The 22350-nt window shown below is 44.1% G+C and overlaps 1 protein-coding gene across 1 annotated transcript in view; it reads right to left on the bottom strand.

Annotated features, from left to right (window-relative positions):
• LOC138301554 (uncharacterized) overlaps positions 1-22350 on the bottom strand; it is a 170874-nt gene that overhangs the window by 93734 nt on the left and 54790 nt on the right. The window contains exon 2 of the mRNA XM_069242074.1: positions 17169-17361. Coding sequence (XP_069098175.1) covers positions 17169-17361 — 193 coding nt within the window. The remainder of the gene's footprint in view (positions 1-17168; positions 17362-22350) is intronic.

Raw genomic sequence — 22350 nt, 5'->3', positions numbered from 1 at the left:
CTGGAAAACCTGTCTCCAACTGTGCCTCATCTAGGCCTACCTCCATGATAAAAACTTATGGTAAAATTATGACATAGATGCTAGCAGCTAGGATGTCTGAAATAATAGGAGCTATGGTGGAGATGGACAAAAATGGCTTCATGCCTGACTGGGGGACTAAACATTGCTTGCAGCACTTACAGCCCTAGTGAATATACATAAAGTCCCTCAACCCCTGCACTGCTTACAGTTGATTTTCAAAAGGCTTTTGATTCCACCTCCTGGTCCGTCTTATATCACGTTCTTGAAAAAATGTACTTTGGGCACAGCCTACCTCCTATATCCCTCTCCCTGGGCAAGGGTACGAATTAATCGATTGTTGTCTTAGCCAATCCCAATCAAGAGGGGGTATGGGACAAGATTGCCCCTTTTCCTTGCTCCTTTTTGCTCTGGACATGGAGCCTCGGGCGACCTGGATTTGGTGAGCTGCAGAGGTATGGGGCATTGATGGGGGAGGAGTTTTTGAAGACCACATTTCACTGTATGTAGAAGATGTTCTGCTATACCTGTAGGAATCACAGCTGTCAATCCCCAGGATTACTCAGATATGGGTGTTTATGGAGATGTTTGCAGCTCTGAGTTAATTGGAGTAGATGGCGTTAGTCTGTCTCAAACAACCTGAAGAGCTATGTGAGTTGGTAATACCCAATTTGGAAATCTCCTACAGGTGGCTTAGATAGCTGGGAATTGATGTCTCACTGCATCTGGCACACTACTGGAAACTGAACATTGCTCCACTATTAAAGTAACTTAAAGAGCAGTTAACCGTATTAGGAAAACTCTCTATTCTATCATTGGCAAAGGGGCCCTCTCTAGGATGATCTTGCTGTCACAATTCCTGTACACACTGTAAGATTACCCCCACAGCCTGTCCACTACCTTTTAAAAAAATCTGCAAGCACTGTTACGTCCTACCGTTGGGTGGGTGGGGGGGAGTGGCGTAAGCAAGCCGCTACAAGTAGCATTCAGCAAAGGCTTGCAGTCCCCATATGACGGGGGACTGGTAATAATAGACATACAACTTTATTATTGGGCCACTCAGATGCTCCCCATTAATGATTGGTTGTTCGGAACCAGAGACAATCCAGCAATTCGGCTTGAGTTGCTCTGCATCAAAGAACAGCGAACACTTCCCCATTTGTGTGGTGGTAAAGTCTCTGAATCCTTGTCACCGGTCTCACAGTTCCCCATTGAATGTTGCTTTAAGGTGGTTAGATGGACAGTGTGAATGAGAAAATTGACCAAAGTCATACTGTTATGGGCGGGCACTTGGATGCCCACAGTGAACAGTTTGGAATGTTTCACATCATAGGACGTGATTGGGATATCCATGCGGGGGGATATATGAGTTTCCATGCATATAAAATCATACACAGACCTTTTTTGAGTTACGCAAGTCACAGTTTTTTCATGTTTTGCAGTAGCAACACACACTAGGGTAACTGTAATTGTAATTTATTTATATAGCACTTATTACCCCCGACGAGGAGTTGAATCGCTTTTCAGCAAGTAGCGCGCTAGTCTGGAACCCAAAAGGATTAGTAGTGGATTAGTATAGGGAAATATGAGTACAGTATTAGTATGAGTTAATTTGAGCAGAGGATATGTGAATTTGTTAGTAGGTTTGAATAGAATAATGGAGGGATAGAGGAGGGAAGAATCCAGAAGTGTTAACTGGAAGTTTATAGTAATAGGATGAGGCTTGGGATGAGTAAAGGAGAGATGGAGGAGGGAAGAGTGTGAGGAAAGGGGTTCGGGAGATCATAGTAGTAGAAGGGGGTTTGGATGAGTCAAAGGTGAGATAAGTGAGGGAGAATGTAGTAGGGTTGTTTGGGAGATCACAGTAGTAAACTGAGTTTTGAGGTGAGCGAGGAGTGGTAGAGGAGGGAAGAGCTTAAGCAGGGTTATTTTGGAGATCATAGTAGTGGAATGGGTTTGGATGAGTCAGAGAGTGAGGATGGAGGATAGATTGATAGAGATATAGGGTGATGGGGAAGCAGAGTAAAGCTTATGAGAGGGATTTTTTTCTCTCTTGTACAGTAACTAAAGTAATAAATAAATTACGATTATAATAATGGATATAGGTGGTCATTATGACTCTGGCGGTCTTTTGACCGCCAGGGTAAATGTGGCGGTCCCACCACCAACAGGCTGGCGGTGAGGACCGCCACATTATGAGTGTGCCAACCCGCCACATCTGCACCCATACTGTCATGGCGGTATGAACCGCTGGGCCAGAGATGTTCATCTCCGACCCGGTGGTCCACAGAGGACCACCAATGGAATTAGGAGCCAGCCCACCACCACGGTTTCCACGGCGGTAGCACCGCCACGAAAACCATGGCAGGAGGGCTACCAGTGACAGGGAATTCCTTCTCTGTCACCAGAAGATGGCTCCCTCCCCTCAGCAGGCACCTGACCCTCCACTCCCCCCAAGTTACAGCACCACCTACCTACGGTCACAGTACCCCCCTTACTGTCACAGCGCCCCCTCCCTGCATACATGCACACAGACACCCGGACGCACCACGCATACACCCACTCACCTACACTTCCAGACATGCATCCACTCACATTCATCCATACACGCATTCACTCACGCATCCATGCACGCATTCACTTACACATACTCACATGCATTCAGGCACACGCATCCATGCACGCATTCACTTACACATACTCAAAAACATCCAAACACACATCCTCACAAACATATACACTGACATGCAGACACGCCCTGTTGGATGCCCAACTTGCCTTGTCCGGCGAGGAGGTCATCTGGCAGAAAACGGGAAGGGGCGCTGCCACCACCGGCAGCGTCCCGCCATCAGGACACCGCCAGGCTGTATTAATGGTCTTAATACGGCTGGCGGGGATCTTCTGGGAGGACGGTGCAGGTGGTAGCAACGCCAGTGAGCCACCGCCCGCCACCATGGCTACTGCCGGATATCTGCCGAATGTGTGGCGGAAATCCAACAGTACCCATTATATGGCGGGAGGAAGACCACCAACACTGGCGGTCTTCTGGCGCTGTGGCTTTGGCGGTCTTGCTCAGAGACCGCCAAAGTCATAATGAGGACTATAATATTTTGAGATTTAAAGTTTTGTTTGTATAAACACAGACTTTCAAGATTAGCAATATATGAGGTTAATTTATTTGTGTACTTTTCTAACAGTTTATCTTTCCTCGAATTTCCAATAGTGAAATGCTTGCTCATAAAATAGTTAAGATAACATTTGCTCATTGTTATAGATAAAATGAAAGCAGGGATTCATAAGTATCTAATCTAACAACTTATCTAGGAACTATGCAATGACCTATGAACAAGTTAAGCATTGAATAATATACACATATATATGTATACTTACACATATACACATACATTGTATACAAACTTGTATATACATATATGCACACATTTACACACACACACACACACACACAATATATGTACATTTAATCATAAGTAAATATATATTTAGTAAACAGAATTAAAGAGTATGTACATATTTTATTATTCTGAAATAGTAATTGTACATATGTCTTAAAGAAATATCTAGATAGATACACATGATCAGATTATAAATGTTTACCAACACAGGTATATGCAGTCCATTGATGTTTGGATATGGTGGTTATGAAGGAAAGGGCCAACGCCCCTCATCTGTAGCAGTGGGAGGGCCTGTCACCCTTACCCCCAAAACTAGCATATTTGAGCATAATAGAAGAGGTGGGTGGTTGACCTGTAAACTGATTAAGAAAGGCTGTTTGACAGCCAAGAAGCAGCACACAACATCGGAGATGAGAGGAGGCTTTCCTGCTGCATGAACGGCTGCAGAACATGGATCAATTTATCTCCCACCTCTCCCCTGCCAACAAGAAGAGATCTATAATGCTATGGGATGTTAGAGAAAAAATAGGAGAAACTGGGAGGCTTGACGGGAGCACTTCAGCAGCAGCACCTCTTGGCTCTCCAGCTGTCCCTCTCCATCTCTCCGTTTCTACACACAGCTTAAGGTAGAGAGCACTAGCAATGCTGACGTTTCACAAGTGCAACAAGACACAATAAGTGCAAAACTCTGGTGATCATGCACAACACAAAAATCATTAGCCATCTAGGCATAGTAAAAATATGTTCTAAACCCTATCCCTGGCTTTAACTCCATAGAGGATTAAGTAGTTCTTGCACATATGGACAAAATGGGTATCTGAAGGCTTTATCAGATACTGGTGGTCAACAGACCTGAAATCCTTGTATCATTGCAGGACAGATGGACTGCCTTCTAGGATGCATGATGACTGGATTAAGACCAATTTGACCTAGCGTGGTGGCAATCTCTGCAAGATTAAGCATCATTCAATTTAAATTCTTTCATAAAGTGTATTACACCACAAATAGGCTGTATATGATGGGGACATCTTCTAGTACCAGTTGTTTCAGATGTCAAAACAATGACTGGGACATTCCTTCATATGACGTGGGACTCCCCCAAAACTTCAATTATATTGGCTGCCGGTCCATTAAATACTGCAGGAAGTTCTCGGTTGCCCAATAAGCTTGGAATGTACCCTTCTTGGCATAACAAATGGGTTGGGCTGCTCAGTGGGAGATAAAACATTATTGCATTTGGTGGCCAAAAGAGATAGTGCTGTTTCCATTAGTACCAGGGTTGCTCTCATAACTATAAAAGAAATGGGGCAAGTGGCTAGACTACTTTCAAGAAGTTCTGCCCACGGTTTCTCCGAGCTTGCTGTGTGTTGACCTGACCCTTTCAGTCAGTGCTTTAATTGTAAAATAATAAATACAGGTGCCCAAAGCACTGCTCAGACACCGGTGCTATAAAATGTCAGACCACCAATAAAAAGGGCGTGCAGTTCTGAATCAGCCTCAGGCCTCTTTAATTCACTGCCGGGCACTCCCTGCCCTGTTACCTCACTCTTACAGATTTCTGCTTTCTCCCTTAGTGACAGATTTTCTGTATTTTTTTATCTCAATCATTTAATTTAGTTTGTTTTTCCCTCTGGTGGTCTCTGGAAATGTCTCATTTGGAGAATTAAGGGCCGGTCCCCAAAAATAAGTGCAGTGCCCCCCCCACACCAGCAACCACAGACTCAAATTAAGCAGTGCTTTTAGTTGTATAGCTCCTGTTGGGTTGTAACAGCTGTAAATTTGCTGATTATCTATGTACAAAATGTTATGCACTGCTTTGTCTGCGTAATGATTGTTCATCTAAAACCATAATAAAAAGACATTTAGAAATAAATCACTGAATCTACCCGTGTCTAAGGGGGAAAAAAGCATTGGAAAAAGCCAATAGGTCTGATGCTGGCTGCAAGCCTTTTGGCCTTGGCAGTTGTTTTGTTCTGACATGATTTTTGCAAAACTTTACTTTTGGGGAATCCGCCAGGCTGTCATCAACCTTAAAATAAAGTTAGCTGAAGGAGAAAAAATATGTTTTTTTTTGTCTTCAACAAGCACACATTACTGTGCTAGTCCCTGGCAAGGCAGGGAGGTTCTTTGTGTGTGGATGTGCTACTTGTAAAAAGACAGAGGGCCAGATGTAGGAAATTCTTAATTTGTAACTCCTAAATGGTGATTCTGTAGAAATTTCTATTTGCGAGACACAACTTGGAATGTACGTATCCTGCATTTTCCTAATTGAAATTTTTAATGATTCACATTCACTATTAGGAAATCGCTATTTAAGAAATGGCTAAATTATGATTTCCTAATAGGTAATCACAATATAGGAAATGGAGGCCCAAATGCAGCTGGAACCAGTTTGATGATCCCAGCAGCCACCAGCAATGGTAAGTTGCCTCCCTTTTGGACCATCCAGACCATGATGTTATGCGATCCACATCACAGCATGAAATATTCCACTGAGGTGCTTAGCCCACCCAGGCAATGCATCATGAGAGTTGTAGTACAATTCATTAGCATGCTGTACTGAGTGCTGATGACTACACCAAACATATATGCACATCGCTAACATGTTATACACACATGCAACAGAGTCACAACATTATAGTGGCAAAGTATTAACCATTTAATGACAATAACTATGAACATATATGTTCTACAGATTACAGCCCGGACGTTACTGCATCCAGGGCAGCTGAAGGGGCTGCTAGGAGTAACTTTGTCCCTGAACCTCCACACCCCCACACACCATCACCTCCACCCGCACATCAACACGAAGAGGCAGGAGTCCCAGGGTTGTGGAATTCAACAAAATATCTACTTGTCCATGAGACAGGTTGCTTCAAAAATCTACTTGTCATTTTGGTGTCATGTAGTATAGCAACAAATTATGAGAGGAATCTCATTATGTATGAGCTCTGATAATAGCCTCTCTGATTATGCCAGGGCTAATTCTATAGTAGGGCTTGAATACTAGCAATTCCAAGCCCTACTACAGCAATTTCCTTAGTTTGCCATTTTTCCTCAGATCTACATACTTGGGCTGGAGGAAGCAGTAAGCAATAGTTCCAGGGCTGGAACGCCTTTAAGTCTGTGCAAACCTACTCACTTGTATGTTTTAAAGATTTTCACCAGCTCTTCTCTAATCTTTTCCCACACTGAGAAAGGTTGGAAATGTACTCCTGACAAGAGCAGAAGTAGACATTCTTCCAGGGTTGGGAAAAAAGTGGTTGGGGGAGGACAGTAAACTTGTAAACACACAATGGATTTTCGCATGAGCAAATCTACACATGCATATTTCCACATGCTAAAATATAGTTCACAAATATTTTCTAGGAGTACGATTTCCTAGTCTACTTCTGTAAATTCTTGTGAATTCATGAAAGCCACTATTGCAAAGACATACATCATAGGTGCAATTATGTGACTTTCTTTAAGAATTGGGCCTATGATTAGGTCTGGCGTTACCAATACATTTTGTTTTCATTCAAATTTTGTATCTCACTATCCATCTATCGGCTGGCTTTACTGTGAGTGATAACATTCTGCTTTTCCACAAGGACCATATTGGCACACAAAGCCATTTTGTTCAGTGCCAGGAACTACAGTGGCAATGTGTGGTTTTTGAGACCAAAATTTTGTTTTTGCTTTTTGTGAATATTTGTTATGATGGTGAAAGCCTGGCAGCTCCCACAACAATAAAGTGTTACAAAAGCTATGTCGAAACAATACACTCATTGACAAAATCAAAAGACTGACCACCAATGTTGGATAGGTTGGAATTGCCAGTGCTTGTTTATTTTCATGTTTTCCATAATCTTGTTGAAAATGGTTACACTGATTTTATCATTATGAATATTTTTTTAAGATACTAGCAACCATCAAGACATTTTACTAAATGATGCTTCAAAGAAATAGTACCTAAAATTTCACAGTAATTTAGCAAAACATTTTTTCCTACTTGCATTTTTTTCTAAACATTTGATTTTGAAAGCAAAGAATCATCACTGTTGCGTACAAACGTTTTCAAATATTTGCATCTAATCAAAGAGCATTGTGTGAGCTTTATATGTAGCCTATTATTGTTAAACTTTTCAAACGTGTGTGTGTGTACACATGTTTTTTACTGGAACCACTTTCAGTAGTGCAGGGTGACCTTTCAACATTTATTTAGAGCGCTCACCCTAATAATAAAGGCTTTGCATTACTAATCCATAAATACAAGTTCGAACAGCATTAAAATATGGACACAAATATTACCTAAAATGCAGACAGTTTCCTTTCCGATAGACTGGCAGCCAAAGGGTTTGTGAGGCAGGGGGGGTTGAGCCTACTTGTCCCAAGACAAAATAAACATGAAAACTTGTTGTCCTTGACCTCGAACAATATGACCTGGGCATCAGGCTATAGGAATTTCACAACCCTGGTCCCCAAAGCCCACGTCTGACCCTGTCTGTCTATGGTGGCCTGGAGAGATCCTAAGGACACAGTGCCTGCAGAGTAAGATTAGCGCCGTTAGAAGGGAACTGCAGTGCTTGACAAAGACAGTTGAGTAGGGGCAGCAATGGAGCGTGAGCACCGGGCGCAGGAGATGCACCACAGGCAGTTCATTTCCAGAACAGACACCTTCACCAAATGCCACAGCAAGCCTGGCCAAGCATACAGTCAATATTCAGACCGACATGTTCCACTGCTGCTAAGACGTTGCTTGTGGGCGGGTGTGGGCCATGACTGCCCTATAAAATATGCAAATGCACAACCCGTGCCTTTCCACCATCCCCTCCCACCTGAGAGCAAGGAAGGAAACAGCATCAGTGGTGTGTCTGTACATGACACTTGCACAAGAAGGCATGCATGCTGCCATCCCTCTGGGTCTGACTTGGCATCTGTCCCACGACCCAGTGCAGCGGTAAAAGAACCCAGCCAAAGGGGATGAAAAAAGTGACTCCCTCACAACTCAGTGCTATGAATTGCCTTTGTTTGTTTGGCATATATTTTGCCCTGTTACCTTTAGTTTTTTCATTTGTAGTAGCCACCTGTAGAAAATGTGCTCACTCAGTTGTGCACCAAGCAGTACCCTAAGTGTAATGTTTCATTTCCATGACATCATGTTATCCTTTATCTCAGAAATAGTTATTTGTTACCTCTGTGCGCAGTGCACATCCCTCAGCCACAGGGGTTTCCTCCTGCTGGCCCTGTAGTAGCTGTAGTCCATCGTCTGAGTAATCGTCAGAGTCAGGCTCAATGTCGATGTTGTGCAGTCCCCTCCTCATTGCAATGTTGTGCAGGATGGCACAGGTCACTATGATTTTGTAGCATGTGTCCGGCCTGTGGAGTAGTGCCCTGTCAGTCTTGTGGATGTCACGGAAGCAGGACTTTAGAATGCCAAAGGTCAGATCGATGAGTGAGTGTGTTGTCTTGTGTGCCCTGTTGTATCGTCTCTCACTTGGTGTCCTCGTGGTCAGGTAAGGTGTGAGGAGCCAGGGTCATAAGGCAAATGCAGTGTCGCCTTAAGAGCATGAGAGGGCAAACCATTAGGTCACATCACACATACACTCCTGGCCAGTGCATTCATTGAGTTTGAGATTCTCTTACCTAGCAGTAACCCATCTTCAAAATCACCCATGGCGGTTGGTTATGTGTTCCACTGTGGCGGAACATGAAGGAGTCGCGGATGCTGCCTGAGTATCTGGCCACAAGGTTGGTGAGGACACAGGAGGCGTCACACACCTCCTTCTCATTCAGTGAGTGTGTGCTCTTCCTGTAGATTTATTCTGCAACTGAAGGGGGGCATATGGCAATATGTGTGCCAACAACATATCCAAGGACATTGGGAAACTGTGATACCCTGTAGAAACTCAATTTTGTTTGCTGCAATGATTAGGGGGTATTGGGAAAATATATGTATTGGTTTAGCTTTCCAACCATTATGCCCAGGAACTTGTGGAAGAACTTGAAAAAGACACTTTGTACCCCTTCACTCTCCTCCAACAACTGCTAACTGGTAACTCCTGGATGCTAGGCCGTGTACTATATCTCTGCAAATGGGGAGGTGTAGCATTGCCCCTATGTTTTTGAGCATGTAGCTGGGGTCGTAATTCAGCTATCAAATCGCTATTTGTGATTTCCTATTTTGCTGATTTCCAAACTGCGATTTTTACATGGAAGAAATCGCAATTTGCAACAGCTTTTTAGGCATTCATACATACCGAATGCTGGTTTTCCATTTCTTAGCAACCCGAAATAGAGATTTGGGGCCAGATGTATGAAAGAACTGTTTTGCATTTCCTAAATAGCGAATTTTAAGTTTAAGAAATTGCTATTTAAGAAATGCAAAATGGTATGTAAGGAAATAGTGATTCCCTAATAGCGAGTCGCAATCGCTATTAGGAAATCGCTATTAAGAAATGTAACTCCATTCGTTCCTAGGGGCCTTCACATGGTTACCACCAACTTGGAGTTGGTGGTAATTGCATTTCTTAAATGTCCAGTTGCATTTAGGAAATGCTTGATACATGTGCATAGGGAATTGCAAATAGGAATTCCCGATTTGTGAATTCCTATTTAGGGAATCGCAATTTGTGATTTCCAAAATTGAGTCACAATTTTAGGATATCGCTTTTTGAGCGATTCCTTAAAATTGTATTGCCAATGCCTTTCATAAATCGTGAAAGGCTATTTTGCATTCGCAAACAGTGGAATTTTGCGATTCGCACCATTAGCGAATGCAAAATAGTTTGATATATCTGGCCCAGCATGCCTCCACGCACAGTAAGAGGGTTTACCCATTGTCCCATGACGTATGCTGGAGTGGGTGGAAGAAAAATGTGAATGACACAACAACAGACTAATGGATTATAACTGGCTGAAAACCTTTATAACTAACTATGTTATTCAAATAATTGTAGTAACATCAAAAGGTCTTGGCTAACCCCAGACCTAAAAAAGCTAATTGGTCAGGCGTTGCCTATCAGACTCTTGGCTTTGCTCATGTATTGTTTTTGTAAATCTTTATTACAAAATGGGGGGGTGTTAACGAGGTAGGTAAATAGAGAGGTTTTCAAAGATGGGTAGATAGGGTTGAGTAGATAGACACAATGTTGCATAGCTGGATAGACAGATAGACATATTATCAAACAGATAGATGGTTGCATAGAGATGACTTCTGTAAGAAAATGGGTTATTGGTTAAAGGGGGGGGGGTTAAAACCCTAATCAAGCCACAACCACAGTCCTTGCCAGGGTGAACTACAAAAGTCACAAAATTAACCCTTGCTTAACCCTCTGGTAGCTTGGCACAATACAGTTGGGTTTAACTTAGAGAAAAGTATTAATTATTTATGCAGCACACAAACAGTAGTAAAGTGAAAACACAACACAATAACTGACAAAAGTCCAATTAGTAGAACTGTAGATCGGCAGTTTGAAGGTTTTAGGTAAGTATAGCGCCTAAGAGCACAAAGTGTCACTTGCAGTCATCTGGTCATGCTAGACCAGAAGAAAGGCAGAAGTTCAGGCCACTGCAAAGGAGGGCGGGACGGATGCAGGGACTAGGTTAGTCCCGCTGAAAATGTACCCTCTTGAAGTTCGACATGAAGAAAGTGTTTGCGGTGGAGGAAGTTCTGAGAAGCAGGGAGAGCAACGCAGATGGTTGTCGCTGCAGCTCAAAGAGCACACCTGGCATCACGGATGGTCATCACTGTAGAGCGAAGATCCTTTTGGGCACTACAGACAGTCGTTGCTGTAGCGTTGCATTTCCAGTCACCATGTCAGTCACTCCTGTAGCACGATGTGCAGATCTTGTGTTGCCAGTTGCTCGTAGTCACTGGTAGCGTGAAAAGTCAGGTTCACTGGAGCTCCACGTTGGTTGTCATCACAGGCGACAGAGTCTCTGCTTGAACAGGCCTGTTCATAGTCGTGAAAGGCTCAAAACTTCAGAATTTAATCTTTGTCCTATAGGGACGTGTACTCTGATGGTAGTTGCGAGTCCAGGACCTGGGAAGGCACCTCTTTAGCTTCATTGACTCTCTCTAGGAGATGCCTGCAGGGATATGGCAAGTCAAGCTCCAGGTCCAGGCAGGTCTAGTGCAGCGGGTCCGCTGGGGAGGAAGACCTCAAGAGATTGTTGTGTCCCTGTAGCTCAGAACAAGAGGTCAGCCAACTGACCCTTGGAGTCACTCAGGTAGCCTGGGATGAAAGGAGCAGGTCCAGTCTTCAGTTTCAAAGGTCAGGGCAGGCCTCAAGCAGCAGGACAGTCCTCTGGGGATCAAGGCAAGCTTCAAGTAGCAGGGCAGATCTCTGGGGAACAAGGCAGGCCTCAAACAGCAGGGCTGTCCTCTGAGGAACAAAGCAGGCCTCAAGCAGCAGGGCAGACCTCTGGGGAACAAGCATTCCTTTGCCTTGTAATCTCTGCAGGTCCAGGAGTGTGCTGAATTGTGGTATTGGAGGTTCAATATACTGTATATGCCAGATGCCAGCCCCTGAACTGGAGTGATTCCCTATACTATTCCCACATCTGGTTCTGTAAAGTGCGTCCCTTCTCCTGTCAAGGATTCAACAAGTCTGGGCTGACAAAAGACTAGTGTCAGGTTCCTTTGTATTTGTTTGAGGCAAGCCTTTTGAAATGAAAGTGGGGCTGGGCACAGGTCACTCCTCAACCATCCTGGCAGGATAACCCATCCTTCCAAAACCTAGTTTCCTTTTGTTTCACTGTCTGGGAGGAATACACAAAGCCCAACCGCAGAGATGCTCATAGTCATGTGACCCAAGACACTGGCAGAAGGCACAAATAGTTAGGAGAGGGAAATGCCAACTTTCTAAAAGTGGCATTTTCAGAATTGTGACTTAAAATCTGACTTCACAATTTAAGACACTTTTAAATTATAATCCATTTGAGTCTAAACATGACATTCCCACCTGCTCCCAATCAAAACTTAGCACTTACTAAATGTAATAAAGTAACCAAATGTTATATATTGTGACACATAGGCCTTACAGTAGTGACATTTGAATGAAGGTGTTCTTCTCTACCAGGATGCGTGAAACGTAAGAACAACTGTCATACTTTTTAAATTCAATGCACCCTGATTTAAGGCCTACCTTAAAGGTAAATTATAAGTATTAAAAAGGAAGGTTTCGGCCAGGCAAAAAAGATTATTTTGCTAGGTTGAAATGGAACTTTAAAACTACACTACAGGATACAGTGCCAGGCTGGAGACATGTTGTAAGGTGCTACTTAAGTCACTGGCACAATGTGTGCTGCAGGCCCGCTAGTGGCATTTAATTTACAGGGCATGGGTACCTGTAGTACCACTTAAGTTGGGACATTCAAGTAATTTACATGTGCCAATCAGGTGTAGGCCAATTTTACCATGCTTTATCATGTATAATCACTTAAGCACTGAGTAGCAATGGTAACGTGCACAGAGTCCTAAAGTCAACAAAACAAATTCAGCAAACAGTAGGAGTGAAGGCAAAACATTTGGGGGACTACCACACCAAGGGTATCAGGTCTAACAGTTGCAAAGACAGATAGCAAAAAGAGATGGTGGCATACATAGAGAATGTTGCATAGATAGACAAATAGGGTTGCACATATATACATAAAGGTTACAGAGATAGATAGATAGATAGACAGATAGATAGATAGATAGATAGATAGATAGATAGATAGATAGATAGATAGATAGATAGATAGACAGACAAACAGGTCAGGTAGTCGGTCAGACAATGTAGTTCAACAGACAGGTAGCTAGAGAGACAGACAGGTAGTTAGGTAGACAAAAGGATAAGGTTGCAAAGTTAGATAAATAGAACAGGAAATTGGAATAAATGACAGTTTTAATTACGGATACTACAGCTATATGTCTACACAAGCACAACATGCAAGAGCACTGAAAGCAAGCTAGAGAGCCATACAAGCGGGACATACTGACTAAAGTTGTTTACAAATTTAACTGTAATCCTTCCCTAGATAACACACAGATGTGCAGTTATAAATGTGTTTAATTGCGTGCATACTAAAAAGAGGATAACTTTATAAAGAACAGTTTCAATTCACACAACCTGGCATGCTTTGAAATAGCATGCTCTGATAAACAAAGGCCACTCCAAAAGGACTTTGCAACAGCATTTGTATCAGAAGGGATCTAATGAAGCTGGAATGTACCCTGTGCTCAGATCAAAAGATTCCTGATATCATATCAGGCTCTAAACATAAAGTCAACGCTAAGCTAATAATAAAGTAACAAAATCACCAGTACTGAAGGGGAGTACCTTTTGTATAAGGTACTCCTTGTAAAGGAGCAAAATGCAGTCACACAAATTGAAGTTAGCCAGTCGCCAAAGTAGGCTAATCCATTGTACCATCCTGTATGCTGTAGCGTGTGAAAGAAAAATGTGGATGGCATAACAACAGAATAATAGACAAAGAGGGCTGGATGTAAGCCCCCTTAAGTATATTGTACATATCGTTTTAGTAAAATCAAAAGGTCTTGGCTAACGCCCATCAATCTGTCCTTGTGTGACATATCCTAGTGCTCACGTGAGGTACTCTCATGCCTTGGGCCAAGTCTGTGCTGCATACAACTGCACAAAACAAACAAAGGTTATATTTGCTTGGATCTAGCTAAAAAAATCTGTTTGCCTTCCATCTGTTTTTTCTGTCTTCCTTGTGACTGTCTCCAACACTATTAGCATTCTCAGCCGTGTTCGGAGTCGCTTGTTTCTGCCAAGGTTCTTCCCCTTGCTTCTAGGTCATTGCAGCCATGAAAAACCTTCTTGCCCCGGCTTTACTGACTGCTTCTCTGTGAAAGCTATGTTTGTGCACTTCACGGCTAGAGTAGGTCGAATTTGTTAATAAACGGTTCGTCCACCACTCAACTCATTTTGAATAATAACATCTTTGTTCTCAAAATACTTTCTTAAACTTACCAGTCTATACCCCTGCCTGCCCTTTCTAAGACTGTGTTGTTAAGGTAGGAGGCGCGCACTTCAGGGGCTGCTCCTTCATTAGGGCAGAGGAGCGTCGCCACCCTGCCAGCAGTGGCAGCTGCAAACCTTTTACCAAAAAATGATAATAAACAATGTTTATTATTGTTTTTTGGTAAAAGGGGCTGGGCCACAGGTTGTGACGAGTACTGAGGTGGAGTGCACAGCATTAGGGCAACAGAGGAAGGTAGTCGCCCTGAAGGAGTACTCTCCACCAAATTTTGAGAAGTCTGTTTGCCTGGAGGACCATTCTTACATTTACAGGAACCACCAGCATGACGGTTCCTATAAATGCATTGAAAGTTTAACAGACAGCTCCCTCAACATGATGAACCATTGCAGCAAACTTTCAATGTTTTTTTTATTTTCAAAAAGAAAATCCAAATAAGTCAAACATTAAGCAGTCCAAGCCAGACCTGTTGGCTTGCCAATGCTTGTAATACCCTCTTTTCTCTCTGTGTGTAGAGCAGTCACGTTTGTGGCTGAGGGTATATGCTGCCAGATAAGTTCAGCTTCTTCCAGCCTTCGTTTGGATCTTTCAGAGTACCATGGTGCAAACTAGTATGTTTTCAGTTTTATTTATCTCATAGATGCTAATTCATCCATAATACCCGTCATGGTTTCATAGCAGTGGGCTGTCACGAGGGGTCACTTTTAACTCCTTGGTTTGGGGTTGTAAGTTAAACAACATACTCAACGGAACGCTTTGGTCTTGGCTATTTGTGAGTACTTTTTTAAAGATTATGGAGAAGGTTAGGGTATGACTACTCTGCAGCTATTTGGGGCTTTCTGGGTTCAGAACATCTTTTGCAGTAGCATTTTTTTCAGGCTATGATCAGAGGTGTGACTCATGAAGGTACCTTTTTAACTTATAGAGTTAGTCACTTTTGCCTTAACTGAGCGTGAAGGGGATATAAACAATTATTGCCCATGAGGGAGATCTGCAGGACAGTCTATGAACAGTACGGTGTTGAACAGTTGTGATCAGTGAGACAGTTTGTTATAGAAGATGAAATCAGTTTTCTGACAACCGCCCCCCATACAATATTAATGATCAATGATTCAGGATTTCATTACACGTGCATATTGAATGCATTGCTCATACATGCTGTATAAAGGGCATGGGAATACTCAGAGATGCTTCATTCTGCCAACCTTGGGCTATTTGAGCAGTTAGGGTAGTCTGGTAGGAGATTCACTGGGCAGGGCTGTGCATTTAGGGCATGTCTAGCTCCTGGCTGCCTGGCCTGAAAATACAGTGTCTGTCAGTCTGACTTTGCTCAGCCTGACAGACACCCTTTATGTCCAAAAGATTTGGGGCCGTGGCCCTGCCGTCCTTATGGATGAGCCGCTGCTAACAAGGGGGTGCAATGGGCCAGGGTCGGACTGGGATAAAAAAAAGACAGAGGCAACAAAAAAAAGTGTACCCCATTAGCAAACCAGATAGTTGAAAAAGGGGTCAGTGGTTTTTGGGAAGGCATGCAGGGGAAGGTGTCCTGTTTCTGCCAAGTTTGAGCTCACTCTCTCATCTAAGACGGTTGGGTTATTAGTAGTAATTGGAGAACTCATTCTGGGCATTTCATCTTAGGCCTCATTGATGGACACTCTGGGACAAGGCTTTTTATGCTGGATACATCTTATCTGCAGGGATGCTGTGTCAGCGGAGGGTTATTTTGTTAGACAGTGAGGAGATTAAGGTTATTTTGGGCAGAGTTGTTTTTGTTAATTTTAATTTGTTAAGGACTACAGGAGTGTTAGCTCAGTTCTTGGATGGACTATCAAGAAGAAGTGTTGGGGTGGAGGAGAGCCAATATGTACTCTAGAAAATAATGCATGGTAGGAGGCCAGGATAAGTCTGACATATAGTTGAGATGTGGAAGGTGGTTTATGGACAGCCAAAAGGACAGTATTTAGAAAGGGGCAGCAGTTGAAGAGAGTTTCCAGCTACTAAGTTTAGACGGAGAGGTATTTTAAGAGTGATGGGAGAGGGGTTATTTTGTTATCTCTACTTACAAGGTCATTGTTGAAGGTTGTAATGTATGATGACAGGTTGTATATTTATGTAGCTCAGATCAGTCACAGTAAAGGTGCCTATTAAACAATAATGATCAAATCTATCATGCTTGTTTCAGCATGACAATTCTAAGTAGGAATCACATCACTCCGCCTAAGGACAGTCAAAGATATTGTAGATTGTGGCGTCCTCAAGGATCCACATCACTGAAAGACCCAAGCTGGAGGGAAAGAGGAACCTGACAAATCAAGATAGTGGAACCCTTTTGCAAGACCACAAGGAGCTATTTTTCAAACATCTCTTTGACATCTGGTCTGCTTCCCTTTCTCTGGTCTTCACAGTGCTGAGTTAGGAGTCACACTACTGCATGCAAGAACATGGCAGGTCAAACAGTGCTCCTATATAGCATCTCCTCCTCTACCGCCGCCTGCTGACTCACCTCAGGTGCATGTATTCTGCTCTACTTACAATGCCATTTATAAACCTCTTCCATCTGTGTGGTCTGTAATTAGGCATTTAAATCGTATTCTCCAAACCTTACAAAATTCAGAGTATCTTAAAAAACTGAATATATGGACGCATCTTTCCAACATCTATCATATGTACTAATGCAATATTTAGTGTTTAGTGTATTTGGACTCATGTAGATCATTTATTTGGTATGCTTTTTCTAGTGTTTCCATTGTCCACTAGCTCTCTCACCCCATAGTGGAGCCGGTAATGATCGCCACTTTGTTCTTGTGTCGCCCATCTCTCTGTGTAGCTGCTGTGCTGCTCATTTGTACGGTGCCATACATCAGTGCACGGCACACCGGCACCCAGTTGATGTGTCTAGCTCTTGCCCACAAGCACACCATCCTTCTCTTCTGATGCTTGAGGATGGTAAGCCAGGTCCCTGCAACAAAGGTAAGAAAAATAGCAGGTGATTGGAGGTGTAAACGAATGTGGTTAGTATGACAGAATTTGCCACCAAGTGCGATGTCCATGGAAATTTAGACCAAGATGTTGGCCTTGCACGTCACCATAATCAGTCAGAGCTTTCACACAACACCCCCCCTACTGTGTGTCAACCTTATCTCAGGTGAGTGAAAGAGGGACTCAGTCACCAAGTACACCCCATCCTTCACCCCTGACATGATTTGCAGTTGATGGTGAGAATGGGTTGAGTGTGTTGACTCATGTCAACCTTTTAAACTGATCAAAGGATTCTGCATATACTTGGTTCTTATAGGCAACTTTATATTTATCCTGTGTGCATAGGAGTCTACAGTGAATAGTAAAGCGAGGGAAACTTGTTTTCATGAAGAGGGAGTTGGAGGTCACCTGTGGGCGGTGGAAGTTCCAGACCCATGGGCAGGATCCAAAACAGACAGACACATAAGTGATAATATTGGTCATTTCTACACAGTGCATCCCATAAACTGAACTGAAAGTTCACTAGTCAATATAAGGGCTCTTACTGCATCAACTTTGGACAGAATAGAAATGAGCAACACACCAAGGCCCTCATTATGACTTCACCAGACAGAAAAGGCCGTCCGCCGAAGCCGTGCGGTCAGAAAACCACCAGTGCAGTGTCCTGACCGCGAGGGCTATTGAGTTTCCCGCTGGGTCCGCGGGTGGAAACAGACCACCACCGCGGCGCTGGCTTTAAGACCACCAGGGTCGTAATGAGGGGTCAAATGTTTGCAAATCCAAAAAACTTTGGGGGTGGTTCTAACTTCGGCAGAGGCCGCCCGCCAAAGTTCCCCCATCAAAATACCGCTCCGCGGTCGAAAGACAGCTGAGGGTATTTTGGGATTTGCCCTGGGCTGGCGGGCGGCCGCCAAAAGGCCGCCCGCCAGCCCAGGGCAAATCAACCTTCCCATGAGGACGCCGGCTCAGAATTGAGCCGGCGTAGTGGGAAGGTGCGACGGGTGCAGTGGCACCCGTCGCGTATTTCAGTGTCTGCATAGCAGACACTGAAATACTTTGTGGGGCTCTCTTACGGGGTCCCTGCAGTGCCCATGCCATTGGCATGGGCACTGCAGGGGCCCCCAGGGGCCCCGCGGCACCCCCTACCGCCATCCTGTTCCTGGCGGGAGACCCGCCAGGAACAGGATGGCGGTAGGGGGTGTCAGAATCCCCATGGCGGCGGAGCGTGCTCCGCCACCATGGAGGATTCTGCAGGGCAGCGGGAAACCGGCGGGAGACCGCCGGTTTCCCGCATCTGACCGCGGCCGAACCGCCGCGGTCAGAATGCCCCCCTTTGCCTTTGTACCATCCTGAATGAAAAATGTTTGCATATGCACTGAAAGTAGGAGTACTGCGGATGCTGCAGCACTTCCAGAATAACAATGCTGGAGGTCCGAAGGTGAATGAGCAATAAAGATGCTTTTATCTTTATCGTGTCATATTGTTGTGCATTCAAAGAAAGAGGTCAAATAGGCTATGTCTTCTGATAAACTGCTTCCTATTCTTTCAGCATGGTCATTTGGGCCCGTATTTATACTTTTTGACGCTAAACTGCGCTAACGCAGTTTAGCGTCAAAAAATTTTGCGCCGGCTAACGCCATTCTGAAGCACCCTGCGGGCGCCGTATTTATTGAATGGCGTTAGCCGGCGCAAGCAGACCGGCTCTGCCTGGTGTGTGTGGAAAAAAAACACGTACACCAGGCAGCGCCGGCGTTGGGAAAAATGGCGTTAGGGCGTCTTAAAATGGCGCAAGTCAGGTTGACACTAAAAAATCGTCTTAACCCGATTTGCGCCATTTGAAACGACGCCCAGACGCCATTTACATGACTCCTGTCTTAGTAAAGACAGGAGTCATGCCCCCTTGCCCAATGGCCATGCCCAGGGGACTTATGTCCCCTGGGCATGGTCATTGGGCATAGTGGCATGTAGGGGGGCACAAATAAGGCCCCCCTATGCCACCCAAAAAAAAAAAAAACATTTTTTTTATACTTACCTGAACTTACCTGAATGTCCCTGGGATGGGTCCCTCCATCCTTGGGTGTCCTCCTGGGGTGGGCAAGGGTGGCAGGGGGGGTCCCTGGGGGCAGGGGAGGGCACCTCTGGGCTCATTCTGAGCCCACAGGCCCCTTAACGCCTACCCTGACCCAGGCGTTAAAAAGTGGCGCAAATGCGGGGTTTTTTGACCCGACCACTCCCGGGCGTGATTTTTGCCCGGGAGTATAAATACGACGCATTTGCGTCGCCGTCATTTTTTTAGACGGGAACACCTTCCTTGCATCTCATTAACGCAAGGAAGGCGTTCACGCAAAAAAATGACGCTATTTGCCCATACTTTGGCGCTAGACGCGTCTAACGCCAAAGTATAAATATGGCGTTAGTTTTGCGCCGAATTTGCGTCGAAAAAAACGACGCACATTCTGCGCAAACGGAGTATAAATATGCCCCTTGGTGTTTATTTACGGCTCTTTCTCTGCCTGCAAAGTGATAGGATTTAGTAAAGGGAACACTGGCAATCTGCTAAAGTGAAAGGAAAACCTGCACAATCTTTTTTTTAAAAAAAAAATATTAAAATTAAAAAACCTGCACAATTTTTTCTAACAAACAAACTTGAAATACCCATAAATGAACTGTATAAATATTTCAAAATATGTCAGTCAGCAGTTAGGAAAATGCAAATCAAAACAAATATCAGCCAAAACCCGATATCCACACAGTGTAGCTATATACCTTTATCAGTAAACCTTGTCTGTGCAGAATTAGTGGCCATCTCAATGGAAAATGTGCTGTCTGTAAATGGCAGTGAACCACCATATTATGCTTTACTAACATATTTGTGACATCAAGCTCCAAAATCCACCACCAGCTACAGTCCGCAATCTTACCGCTCTCCTGCTGAACGGGTGTGGCTCATTTGCTACACTTGTCCTTTTTGTGACGCTTGGATTTTTCACAAGTCCCAATGAGTTCAGTTATGTAATAATGATAGCAGGACCCCCTCTCTGAAAAGGTGCACCTTATATTTTTGCCTTCCAATCTTCACGAAAAAGCCCAGCAGATACATATACCCAATAACTCAATAAATCAAGTTATTTCAAGGCAATGTGAATTAAAAGGTGGTCTTAATTTAAAATTAGGAATTCAAAAACGCGTAAAAGAAAAATAAAATGTAAAAAGAAAGTTACATCCTGTACGTCCAGGCTCGATGGGAAGAGTTAAAGGTCTCAAAGACCTCCACAAACGTGCAGACTGAGTACCGCACTGTCAGCGTGGGCTTTACAGCGACTAAAAAACCCTGTCCTAGAGCTGCGTTTTGAAAACCTACCAAACTGTTAAGAATACACATTAACTATATACATAAATTATACAAAGCCAGTATACACACGCCCACGGTGATTCAAGTAAAACAATCATTAATCATTAATGATCTTTTTTAATATTAATTTTACAACGTTAGTTTTTTACCCAGTAAAAACAAGGATTAGTCGCATTACTTTACCTTCTTCCTTCGACTAGGCAAAGGGGAGTGATGTAAACCGTGTGAGCAGGGCTGCAGAGAAAAGGCACGGCTCCTCCTCTGCCCTTAGATACATACACCCTTTCCAGCCAGCACCAGGCCTTGGCTCTTCCAACAGGTTGATTTTTACAGACCACACCCTCCCACTCCGGTCCAGCGCAGCAAACTCGTTTATGGCCAACACGTGGTTTGTTGGCAATCACTGAAAATATGATATACAGGACTTTTCTTTACTTTGCCTTGGCTGATGATAGAAAGCAAAGGCGGGGCGTAGTTGGTCAGCAAGATTCGGGGGCTGTGAGATTCAGATTTTCCGACAACGAGGCCGACATATAGGGGGTTATTCTAATTTTGGAGGAGGTGTTAATCCGTCCCAAAAGTGACGAAAAGTGACGGATTTACCACCAGCCGTATTACGAGTCCATTATATCCTATGGAACTCGTAATACGGCTGGTGGTATATCCGTCACTTTACCGTCACTTTTGGGACGGATTAACACTCCTCCAAAGTTAGAATAACCCCCATAATGTTTAAATACTTTATAGGATAAGCAGGGTGCATGAGGGGCCTAAGAGGCAGTGGAAAGCGGGAGGAACAGGGCACAAGTTGAGGGTACACGTTTTCACAGGATGGACGCCATCTACCCCGCTGAGAGATTGGCCCTGGTGCTTAATTTGAGCCTGTGGTTTCTGGGGGAGGAGATTGGGGGGCACCAGCACTTATATTTGTGGGCCGGTGTTCTGTCTTTAGCCGCTCCCCGTCTTTTTAGGGTCGGCTCTGTTATGTGCGCATGTGCAGAACTGTGCGCATGCGCAACAGCGATTTTGTCAATTTCGCTGCCTGTAACTGCTCCCCTCAACGGGCACTTCTGGAGCGCATGCGCGCATTGAATTTTACTGATGATGACGCGCATGAGCGTTTTTCATTCCAACAGTCGTCATTACCAGGGGCACAGCAGATTGCGGTCGAAGAAGCATTACCGCCTGTTACGGACGCGTCGGAGCGGCGCTATGCCTTCTCTAAGGTCAGCACTCGTGGCGATTATATATTCTATATATATAATATCGGCTTTCCTCTTTCACTGAGTTTCTTTTGTGTCACTGCCCTCCTACTAGTTACCTGTTCCCGAGCTGCGTCGCGGCACCCCATTGGGCCGTTAAAAGCAGCTGGGGACGCCGCACGCATTTTGGGAGCACTAAATAAATGGCAGTTAGCGCGATTACCATTATAAAATGCGAGCCTCTGATTAGGTGGGGCCAGGCGCGCAGGAATGAATGTTACTTTTACTAGGGTGACCACCTGTCGGTAATTTCCACGGACTGCCTGTAATTTGGCCTTGCCGCCCGTTGTCCGCGATGAAAGGGTTAAGGGACGGTATTTGCCCGTAATTTTAGCCTTTCACCAAAAGGACAACG

The sequence above is a fragment of the Pleurodeles waltl genome, chromosome 6 (genome assembly GCF_031143425.1).
Source record: "Pleurodeles waltl isolate 20211129_DDA chromosome 6, aPleWal1.hap1.20221129, whole genome shotgun sequence".
In the NCBI taxonomy this organism is placed as follows: Eukaryota; Metazoa; Chordata; class Amphibia; order Caudata; family Salamandridae; genus Pleurodeles; species Pleurodeles waltl.
Note: the sequence above shows the minus strand (reverse complement) of the source record. Positions and strands in the feature narration are given on the sequence as shown.